Genomic DNA, 12,178 nt, shown 5'->3' on the forward strand with positions numbered 1-12,178 from the left:
CCAAGGCAAATGTTCTCCCCTGATAGCTGCACAGGGTCTCTTCCCGAACTCTTGAAACACAGGACTGAGCTTCAGAGTCACTGCAGACTTCTTTTCCCGTAGAGAACAGAGAAGCAACCACTGTGGATGAATCTGTCAGTGCAGCACCATCTTCGCCGTCTTCCCCATTTGCCTCTGGATAACCCTTAGAATGTCTCCTTAGAACATGGGGCTGAGAATAGGACACAGACACCAAGGACAGGTTGACCAGAGTGGATTCCTGTGACCTGAAATCCACAATTCTCCTAACACAGCCAAGGTGAGCTGGCTTTTCTAAGGCAGCTCATATCCCCCTGTTGGTGTCTTTCACACTTGTAGACAACTAAAGCCCCCCAAGCCCCATTCCACACACTTCTGAAAACCTACGTGTCCTCTCAACCTGTACCTGTCTGCTTTCCTTTTGTAATCCAGACCCAGGACACTGTGGATGACCTTTAAGATACTGGAATCATAACAACCTCACCAGGCGGAGAGAGCAAGGACGCTCTAGGTCGATCTCTCAAACTCCTGCACCTGTATCTGAAATTACTCACTCAGAGGAAGTTAGCAGGGCACTGGGAAGCAGAGCAGGCAAACACAAGCTCTCACAGGACAGAAAGCACTGCCCGGTGCAACGGGGGTAAACGGGTCTCCAGTTTCCACCGCTGTGGCTGTGTGCTCTCTTGGCTCCTTGGGGATTCAGTGATCCAGCCTCCCCTGCTGACCTTGGCAGGGAAGTGCTCCCACACTGCTCTGACTATAGCTGTCGTGGGGGAGGAGAGAAAAATGCCTTTTTATTATTAATAAGACAGAGGGAGGCAGTCTATCATTTCTGGGTGGGGTGATACCCATCAGCAAAAAATGATCTGCTAACTCTCCGGGAAGCATTAAGAGCAGGGATAGGAGAAATAATTGCTTATGCCAAGTGCAAAGAAAAGATGCTTCAGCAGAACGAAGGCCTTTAGCAAGGCAGGTGGATGGCGGGGCGAGGGAGGTTGGGAGGGAGGCGCAGAGCCCTGATGACCCTTGGCAAGAGGAAGAAGCGGGTGGGGCAGACTGGACCTTGCAAACTCCAGTGTGGGGGGATCCCCTGGAGGCACCATTAGTGCTATTAGAAGAATAAAGCAAGAATGGAGAAATGGCTAAGCAGCATCACCGCACACAGATGCCCGAATACAGAAGCTCAGTTTGTTCTCCTTCCCAAAGAAGGGAAGTTTTTCCCTTCTGAGAAGCCCTCACTCACATCTTCCCCTTCTCCAGTCCTGCTCCCTCTGGAACTGGGCTGCTGCCTTGTGATAAAGCTTTCTTCCTACTCTCACAGCCCCTCTCCTGAGTGCCTGCCAACCCTCCTGGGTTCACTCTGTGTGGCAGAGGCAGCCTTTTGAACCCTCATCCCTGCTCCAGTCCCGAAATCACTCACACCTCCAGTTTGCACAAGAGCCGTGCTCTGGGAACGTTTTCTTTAAAGTCATATTTTTATAATTTGAGTAATAGCTTAATGCAATTATTAGAAAAAGACAAGACACAAAATCATTTGTAAACCTGTAATGCAATGACAAAAGGAAGAAAATATATAAAAACGTTGTTTACAGTATTGAGTTGGGAATGGCTGATACTGCCTTCATTATATGATAATGTATTTTCCAAATTATTTATAAATAAGCATGCCTTGCTTTTAAAATGAGTAAAAAAAGCTCCTAAAAAGGTGATGAAAACCAGTGCCTAAGGCTGACAAAAACCTCCAGCCTGCGAGCTGCTGGTTTCATCCGTCAAACACCCCCAGTGACACACCACTGACAGATGAGCCTTCTTGGAACTTAACTTTGACCAGGTCCCTCTCCTGCTCCAACCTCGCACAGCTTCCTACTTCCTGCTCCTCCACCCCAAACCAATGGGAGCCCCTGCAGCCCCAAGACCGCCCTATCTCACCACATGAGAGTTGGTCCTTTGCATGTTTGTGTTCCCCACGAGACAGGAGCCCCCACGGAGGCAGAGCCGTGAACACTTCTGCTCCTTGAACTCAGGTTAAAACCCAAACTGGTGTCCCACTACTCTAAAAGGTTTCTAGGGAGTGACTCCAAACCACCATATTCCACTTTGGATCACTTTTTACTCAGTTGTAACTTGAATATCAATCCAAACTTTTTGTAAAGCTATTCCTTTTGAAGGTACTACAGACCATCTCATTTCCTTTGTTACTAATTAATACAACAAAGAGCTGGACCACTACAGCTGGATTCAATGGAGTGCTTCCCATGGAGAGGCTGAAATTACAGTGTGAATTCAGAAGCTGCTGTTTTAAAGAACACGTGGAGAGAGGAGAGAGCCCAGGACTGGGACAGGCTTCTGGTGTGGGGTCAAGCAGCACCGGAATCATTTCCTAGAACCCACAGCCATTTCACCCAGTGCTTCCCAGAGTCTAAAGTGATCTCTGTTGGAGACAAGTGAGGAAAAAATCTAAACAAATAGCACTCCCAAAGCCCTAAACAGGGCAAATCATCTCCACTGGGCTCAGGGTTGAAATCCTGAGAAAAGACCCAGTTTCCCAAGTGGAGCACCAGGCTGGTCTGGCAGGCTAGACATGTAAGTCCATGGTCCATGCCCCATGCCTCTCTGACACACATGGAGGGGAGACTCCCCAGGGCACTGCCATCCCTAGGTCACCTAAATCCCAGGACCTGGCAAAGAGCCTGGAAAGCAGGGGTTCAAGAAGAAATGACCTGAAGTCAGGTCTATCCCCAGGCTGATGGCAGAAGCCCCAAACCACAAGTCTGTTTACTGAAGAACCTGGAGGGACCACACAGTTTGTTTGCTTTTTATATCTCCTTCCCATGCTGGGGAGTATAACCTGTGTGTGTGTGCGGAGCCAGTACACACCCATACAACCTCACAGAACGCATGCGCTGCTGAGCAAACACACGGTGTGACCTTCCAACACTTACGACCCACTGCCAGAGTTATTTTTGAAACACACTTCCTGAGTCCAAATCTCACTTGCCAAGTGTGTGATCCTGGTTAAGTCTCCTAACCTCTTTGGGCCTTACTTTCCTCAACTGTATAAAGGAGTGAATAGAACCTTCTTACAGGGCTATCTTAAGAAGAAGAGTTAATGTGGGGCCCCTGGGTGGCTCAGTTGGTTAGGCGACTGCCTTCGGCTCAGGTCATGATCCTGGAGTCCTGGGTTCGAGTCCCACATCGGGCTCCCTGCTCAGCGGGGAGTCTGCTCCTCCCTCTGACCTTCCCCCTCTCATGCTCTCCCTCTCTCTAAATAAATAAGTAAAATCTTTAAAAAAAAAAAGAAGTAGAGTTAATGTATGTAAAGCACCCAGCCCTAGAGATGTTTCAAGGATTAAATCCTATCAAATATGTAAAGGGGCTAGAATACTGTCAGAGTAAATATTCAGTATAAGGTTGCATTACTATTATTCATTATTAGTATAATTATAATAAGTAATCATTATTTCCTTCTTGTGGCAGAACCCTTCACAGGACCTTTGGATGCTAACTCAGCTCAGCTGCTGGTTGCTTGTGTGCCTTTGGACAAGTCACTTCATCTTTGAGCCTGGCCACTTTCTCCCAGAAAACAAGTTATAATCCAAAGAATAATCCCTCTGTAGTCGCATGTCTGCAAACATGTACTAGATGTTCCTAGGAGATCACTGTAACGCACGCTTCCAAATAATGTACTTGTGTTTTCCAGATAGGCACATTATCTGCAGTCATCCATACTACTCGCAGGGGCTTAATTAACAAATCATGCTCTTTCTCTGCTTTGATGCTGTGTCTGTGCCAAGACTGTATTCTCCTTGACGACAGAGGCCTGGCCTTGCCCTCCACGTGCCTTTGGCACTGGCACGCAGTCACATCCCCCTTACTAAAGGGGCAGTGAAATTTTGTTAACGGGGAACCATCACTTGTGGGCACCTTCCCCTAGCAGCAAAACAGTATCTGGGTATTCAAATTGGATTCCAGAGGCTGCAAACTGTTTGTGCACAGGTCAACTACTAAATTTTGTTTGACCTGACCACCTATGCTTTAAAATTTTTAAGTTGGTTTCCAACCTTTAAAAATTGAGAGGTATGGCATAAAAAAAAATCTAGATCTTGGCTTTTATTGAATAATTGGAAGATCTGGCAAAAATCTGGGCTTAAACAATCAGCAATAGCTGAAGAGTAGCTGACCTTTTTATTGCTCTCCACCTCACTACAGTCTCCACCACTTCCTCAGGGCTTTCCAGAACTATCCCGGAATCTAGCTGTTAATCATTAAGCATCAAAACTTAGGAATTAAAAAAAAACAACTTAGGAATTAACTCTTGGTTTGCCTGCATCCGTGTTGTGCATGACATTTAAAGTAGGGTGTTTTGCACAGAGCAGTCCAGAAATGCACCAGAAATGTGAGAAGGAGGGACAAACTTGACCACAGCTTGCAAACATGTGCTAGATGGTTCTGGGGAGATCTCTGTAAAGCATGCTTCCAGGAGGATACTTCTGTTTTCCAGATAGGCAAGTTATCTATTCCTTTATGGGAGGCAGGGCAAAGAGATAAATCTCCTGTCACTTATCAAAGCAAACTGAAGCAGAAGTAAACAGTGGCCTGAAAGGCAGAAAAGCAATTTTAAAAAAATTAATAAATGATGAGACTATTAACAGCACATGAAAAGGGTTTGCTTTTTTCCCCTCCCCTTTAATACGATTTTTACCTTAAACATTGTGTCCCTTTAGGAAAGGGAAGAAAAGTTAATAAAGGAACCTATCACTCAAACTTAATTTTTAGTATGGGAAATAAACTGCTTTAATGAAAGGGCTGAAATCCCTAGGTTTGCACATTAAATTTTCATTTGTAGTAGAGAATGGAAATTATTGATTCAGCCGTGGCATCATGCATTCTGAATCCTACAGTGCCTCGGAAGCCCACGTTACTGCTGGGTGCAAATGTGTTGGCAGCGTTTTGATGCAGGGTGAGCACAGGGTGGGTGAGGGGGTGAGGCAGACTGTCTCCTCACAGAACAAAAATAATCAATGTTCCTCGTCTGTAAGATCCACCTAGACAAAGAACTGCTTCCGATGGCATGATGGATAAGGGGGTGAATTCTGAGATCAGAAAGGCCAGGTCCAATCAGTCTTTCAGGAAGCCCAACAGCTTCATGGAATATAGATATATTTTTTAAAAGGCAGAATGGATGTGTGATGATTTGATCCTAAACTCTTGGGAAGGCTTGGGTTTCAAGAAATACTACAGAGGAAAGAAAAGTACTTTCTCAGTTCAAGGTCAGGGTGTCCATCAAGGGAAGAGTAAGTGTCTGACATTCTAATGCTGAACTGGATAGCACAGAAAAATCAATCAAACCCACAAATACAGCCTCAACCTGGTGTGGCCTCAACAAATAGTCAGGGACGTGAGCCTCCCACCTTCACTTAAAGCATAAAAATAGGTATGTTTTTCCTTTGAAAGAAATTAATCCTCCTGCCTCTCAGAGGACTACCCCATAATTAAACAACTCTTAATTATTTCTCCATTAGATAATTCATAGGGATTGACTGTAAGATGAGATGGAGGCAGCCTGAGTCAGGCCCATTTTGGGGTCTGTGTGTACCACAGGCTGTATGAGATCAGGAAAGGAATCATCTTTAGAAATAAAACGAAACTCAATTGCAAAAGTAAAGCTGCTTAAAAGGAAGGAAGGAAGGAAGGAAGGAAGGAAGGAAGGAAGGAAGGAAAGAAGGCAGGCAATCATGTAATATATTCCAAAAAAAAGAAGGTTTTTGTTTTGGCTTTGGTTTTGTTTTGATTACCTCCTAGCTAAGATTATCTTATACCAATAGTCTCCTCTGTCAGTCGGAATGTTGGAGAAGTAGCTCTGCTGGACCAAAAAGTTCTGCTTTTGTGTTTTCATACGCTGAGAGCTGGTGCCATCTATAGATTTCCATTCTGGGAGAGGTTTCTCTTTTGTCCTACTTTGCGTCAGACCTGCTGTCGTGAGGATAAGAGCGCCCAGGAGACACCTCCCTGTGGTGTGATAGGCTATGAAGGATGGGACTCATTAATGGGCTGGCAGCTGCCCTCAAGCAGGACGCTGCCTGGAGGTGGGGGAAGAAGGGGAAGGGAGGCTGAGGAGGAGGAGGCTCCATCCAGGAGACCACCACTGGCTGTGGGAGGGGGCCCTCAAAGTAAGCAGCACCACTTCCTGAAGGATCCCCACAAGGTGAAGTCTGAACCGAGAGAGTGACAGCCCAGTCACAGAAACCTCTGTCTGGAAGAGCAGGCTCTGGGTAACTGTTTCTCTTTTTCGACTTAAAACAATCCCACCAGAGATATTATCTACAGCTCTGATTATTCTCCAATTGCTCGAATGTTACTTTTTCTGTCACTCCTTTACTATGTTCCTAACAATTTTATAGTACCCATCCCTATCACACTAGAGTTTATTTATAACTGATTTTTTCTTTTCTAGTCTCAGTTAGGAGATGAACTGTCCACCCTTAGGTAAAGCCAAACTGTTCAGCCTGGCACACGAGGCCCCTGCCCACCTCCCATCCAAACTTAGGCCATGCTATTCTATATGCTGTTCCCCACTCATAATGTTTACATTCATTTTCACAGCTTCCCATGTGCTGTTCCCTCTGTCTGGAACATCTTCCCTGCCCCACCCTCTTACCATGGCTCAGTTTTGGCCATCTTTGCAGACTTGGGCTCACAGGCCTTCTTAGTGGGTGCTGACACCCCATCTGCCCTCTGGTCCCTTCCCTCTGCTCAGCTTGCATCTCATTCTTTGTAATGATCTGCATCCCCCACTTAGTACAGTGGATGATAAATGTCCTTTGCATAAATAAAGAGCACCACTTCCAGCTCCCTCATCGCCTGGATTTATTAGATCAAAGGGATGAAATTTAACCAGTGCTTCCCAATCAGGAGCCAGTGTATCACTTCTTACCTTTATGGTTTTGGTCTGGAGTCTGAGTCCATTTAAAGTGTTGATGGCTTTCTCTGCATCCTTTGGATCAATATAGTTAACGAATCCATACCCTAAACTCTGTCCTGTGGAAACATTTTTAAAAAAAGAGAGAGAGAGAGAGAGAGAGAGAGAGAGAGAGAGCTCAGTATCTTTATAACAGTAACACCTCCCATTGCGGTGAGTCAAAACCCGCCTCTAGTATATGGTTCCTTTTACACCAGGGTTTATCCCAGGTGGAAAAGTTTCCAGTTCTTCCATCTCTCACTTTGGTCAGCCTAGGAACTCACAGGAGCTGCCCAAGTTGGGAAGGGGTAAGTGCCCCTGCCCATCCACATCCATACACAAGTGTCCACTTAACCGGAAAGAAGTGAGAAGGTAGTGAAAAGAGAGCAGGTGTGGTTTGTTAGATTTGAACTGAGTCATGGGGCTTTTCCTATCAGCTGTGTGACTGTGGAGAGGAGTTATTTAATGTCCCGTTTTTTTCCCCTACATGTCTTCTCTGGAGATAACAGACAGACAGGTTTGAAAGCGTTAATGAGATCTTGTGTATAAAATGCCTACCAAGTACGTTGCCTAGAATATAGTAGCTGCTCAACGAAAGACGGCTATGCTATGCTCAGTCCTGTGAAACTGGGGCGAGCGCTGAATGCAGGAGCTGTGTCTGCTGCCTCAGTCATGCCAGCCACGCCCACACGCGGAGGAATGTAGCAGGATCTGAGCAGCAAAGACGGAGACATTTATAGTGAAGGCATGACCAGAATCTAAAGCAGTTGCTACAAATCATTGGTTGCCCTCATCATCCCCCCAGCCCAAGAACAGTTTAAAAAAAAGGGGGGGTGAGAATTCTATTGGAAAGAACTGGGGAGCTCCTAACACAAAGGGGAGAGTGCAAACGCATTCTGCAAAGAGGGTTTTAGCTCCTTTAGGTGGAGATGGCATCAACTTGTCTGCAAAGAGAGGTAGCAAGTGACAGGGCTCCCCCCTAAGTGAAATAAAAATAATGTGCTTGCGATCGTGCCACTGATTATAAATAGTCCATCAGCTCTGCCATGTGTCATCGGCCAGAAATATCATTAGGAAACTTTACATTTTCTGACATACCCTTTAAGAAACACGGAGCTTAGAGTGGCTGCAAAATCAGCTTGAACTTCCCAGGCAATGTTATTGATTTGTGGGTGGCAGCAGAGCCGAAGGGGAGGAAAATGACAGAACGTCACATGTCAGGGAAGACTGATTACATAAAGCTCTTTTTGGAGTACCCGGCCCAGGCCTGGGAGACAATACAGCAAAAAGCCTGCCATGTCCTGGTGACAGGAGCCCATTTCAGCAGCCAAAAAATCTTTCCAACAGCTTCTGTTTTGCTGGTAAATGTCTGTGTTTGTGTTGGTTGTAGGAGGGAACCTGGGAAAACAAGTTGGGTTCTGGATTGGAAAATGGGTGACTTTGTTATCCTTTATCGGACACAAGCAAAGAGCATCACGAGGAATAGCTAAGTGCCCATTTTTGTCCCCAAAATGGAAAACCCAAAATGACAATACTTTCCATTAGAATATTCCTTTGTGTTTTGGAATAACAGGGTTAGAACAGGAAAGACAGGAGCAAACTTTGCCAGATATACCCTTTATAGGCAGAATTAGTAACTGAAGAAGGAGGAGAGAATGTTGAACACACTCCAGCTGCCGGGCCTCTCTGTGTGCGTGTGCGCCTGCGTGTGTGCGTGTGTGTGTGCAAGAGAGTAAAAGTGTGACAAAGAGAGGTGTGTGTGAATTACAAGACCCTGCCACATGTTCTGAGAAACTTTTGCAAATCTAAAAATGTAAGAGACATTAGTTTAAAAATATCATTTATCCTAGATTTGGCTCCACCTCATCAAGCCTAACTAAATTCACCTAATTAAATCCATTTTCATCATTCAAATTTATCAGTTCTATTTTCCTTGTAAATAAGAGAAGCCTTAAAAATTGCAGTACTAAAATATTCTTACAATTATTCATTTTAAACAGTTATGCACCAAGTTGAGATGCTTTAAAGGGCATTTTTAAAGCAATAATCTCAATGATAAACTTTAGTTATGAGTTCTCGGAAACAAGTCAGACAATCTATCCAGCTAAATTGAATTTGTATAAAATTAAAATGAAATATGAAAAAATACAGAGAAAACACTCACCACTTAACTGCAAACATTGAACCTAAACCCAAATACTTCATGATTCATCACAGTGATGGAATGTATGTGGAAGAATGTATCATGCCTACCAGTGGTGCATATTCCCTGATACATATATATATATATCTTTCTAATTATTCATATGTTTATAGAAATCTAAAATAAATATAGTGGCTATGATTTTTACATTCTATATTTTATCTTTGTTTTAGACCCTTGCTTCAGGTCCTAGGAAGGTTCTGAAGGTCAAGTGAAAGAAAGAACCTTCTCTTTTTTTTTAAGATTTATTTATTATTTTACAGAGAGAGAGAGAAAGTGGGGGGGGCAGAGGGACAGAACCTTCATGAAGACTCCCTGTTGAGTGCAGAGCTCCACCGGGGAGAGGGGGCCATGTGATCATGACCTGAGCTGAAATCAAGAGTCAGATGCTCAACTGACTGAGCCACCGAGGCGCCCCAAAAGAAAGGACTCCTGCTCAGCAAGCTATGTCATATCTACTCACCTGCCTGTATCGGTCCCAAACCCACTATCGCCTCAGGTTGAAGGCAATTAGCACAACTGTGCTATCATCACCTGCTCTAGGTTTAGAGAGAGACTGCACTTAACATCAGGAATGAGGGTGCTTTTGAGAAAAACTAAAAACCAGATAAACATCGTTTCAGAAAGGAAGAGGAGGGAAAGACTGGAGATTCTCTTTGATATGAAATAATGAGGTGCAAACTCTGAAACAGAACACTGCATTGAACAAGAGGGGGACAGAGGTGGGAAGCACTGCCTGTGAACTGAAAGGCGTGAGATAAACTGCAGCACAGTGAAACTACCTGTGGTTAGCCTAGTTTGAGAACAGCTTCCTCACATGCTTCTTGCCAACATAGGAGGAGTCCAGCTAAGTCTAATAAAAAATACTCGATGGAACTAAGCAATCTCTTTTAAAACACTCTAGAGAGGATTAAATCCCAAGGTAGAAAATATAAAAACCCAAGCCTCATTTCTTTCAAAAATTATTAGTAGCAGGGGAGAGTGAAATGAAGAAGAATTCTATGTTTTAACTTGTCTGTCTGGTGGGCATACATTGGTGATGAGTTTTGGGTTTGCAGTTCTATATTTAAATGCACATAGAAAAATATAGATGAAACACATTCACAAAAAACACCAACACTATTACCATGGGGACCAAGAGAGCCACCATGCTGGGAAGGCCCCAGGGGACACAGTCTGGAGCCTAGAGCGAAGTGTGTGCATATCTGCATCCCAGAAATAGGTCCATAAGGTCCTCTTATTATTCCTTTTCCCCCAAATAATTACATCTTCCTTTATCAGCAATAGCAAGATTTGACCATATAGGTATAGTGACAGTATTTTCAGAAAGAAAATTTTTTTAGACTTTATTTTTGTTCTCACTTTATGAGTTTATTTTGATAGCAGTTTGGTCAAATAAAACAATTAAACCATTGAGGTTATGTTTACTGAATCATCAGTAAAAAATACAATCAATAAAGAAAAGATGATATTATGAAATGAAGACTTCCTCCCAAATTTAGAAACTATCATGAGTACCTGGCTCCTTGATACTCAGGTGATCCACAATCCTTACATGTGACCACTCCTGAATACTCCTGTCCAGCAGGCATGGATGAGGGATCCCCAGTGACCATGCATGAGCAGGAAATGCATTCTTGGCAGTTTGGGGTGGTAACTTAAAATTAGAACGTAGTTTCCAAGGGGAAACAGTTATACATAATGGCTACATTTTAAGGCACTTCAGTGTATTTTGGATTAAAGAGGTTCGTGTTTTTAACAAGCTTTTCTTAAATCTGAACCTGAATATCTCTGTCTTTATAAACTGCTCATATACACATGTGCACACATGAACACATGATGCGTCCTCCTACTCTGACATGGCAACATCTCCATTCTGCTGTAATAATGTGTATACCAACTTCTCCCCCTGGAAACCAAACACTTCTCACAAGAACTAGCTTATAAAAGTTTGCTTCCTTGAACATAGTAGGTGCTCAACAAACAGAAGAAAGAGTGGGTACACCTGTCTGTACCAACCCTCCATTTATGGAAGAATGTTTTATATTTGGGGAAAGGAAGGGGACCCGGTGAATTCTTTTTGCATTTGTGAGAAAGGGAGAGCATGACAAGCTGACACCAAGGATTGGAAAAGAAAACACAAAGAATATCTGGGTGGGCTCCCCTCCAGCACAGATCAGGTGCTGCCCACCCTCGGAGTTTCCAAAGTGCTTTGCCACCCGTTCTGTTGCATCTCTCACAATAACCCCGCGGGTTTTCATTTTATAGATATGGAAACTGAAGGGGCACCTAGGTGGCTCAGTCGGTTAAGCATCTGCCTTCAGCTCAGGTCATGATCCCAGGGTTCTGGGATTGAGCCCCACATCGGGCTCCCTGCTCAGCGGGAAGCCTGCTTCTCTCTCTCCCTCTGCTTCTCCCCCTGCTTGTGTGCTCGCTCTGTCAAATAAATAAATAAACTCTTAAAAAAAAAAGATATGGAAACTGAAGATCAGAGAAAATAGTGATGTGCCCTCCATTACAGAGCTGGATCTCACTCTGTATCAGGGGCTGGCAAACTTTTTTACATACCGGGTGAGACAGTAAGTAGTTTAGGATTGGCGGCTCCTCTGGTCTCTGCCATGACAACTTTGCCATTACAGCATGAAAGGAGCCATAGACAATATGTGTTCCAATAAAACACATTTAGAAAAATAGGCTTCCTTTGGGCCATAGTTTGCTGACTGGTTTAGATCTTTTGACTCCAAATCCAGTACCTTTTGCCATACTCACAGTTACTCCATTAGAACTAAAATGTCATTGACAACGATTCCAAAGCCCTGAAATACCTCTGAGGCTTTTTTGAATCATCTAAGAAAAACTCAAATTATCTTCAATAATTTGTGCTAAGCATCTTTATTGTATTCAAATTCTAGGAATCACCATCATAGCTGATCATAACCCCTCATTTTCCTGGTCATTCTGGATTGGCATTGTTTTCCCTTGCCTTTGGGGTCCTGGGG

General features: G+C 43.9%; 1 protein-coding gene across 3 annotated transcripts in view; it reads right to left on the minus strand.

The window, feature by feature from the left end:
• Window positions 1-12,178, minus strand: part of ELAVL4 (ELAV like RNA binding protein 4) — an 84,839-nt gene that overhangs the window by 16,241 nt on the left and 56,420 nt on the right. For all 3 annotated transcript variants that reach the window (XM_028106863.1, XM_028106864.2, XM_028106865.1), the window contains one exon: window positions 6,953-7,056. In XM_028106863.1, coding sequence (XP_027962664.1) covers window positions 6,953-7,056 — 104 coding nt within the window. The remainder of the gene's footprint in view (window positions 1-6,952; window positions 7,057-12,178) is intronic.

This window comes from Eumetopias jubatus, unplaced genomic scaffold (genome assembly GCF_037043125.1).
Source record: "Eumetopias jubatus isolate StellerSeaLion01/CBP00866 unplaced genomic scaffold, mEumJub1_p1.0 scaffold_4, whole genome shotgun sequence".
In the NCBI taxonomy this organism is placed as follows: Eukaryota; Metazoa; Chordata; class Mammalia; order Carnivora; family Otariidae; genus Eumetopias; species Eumetopias jubatus.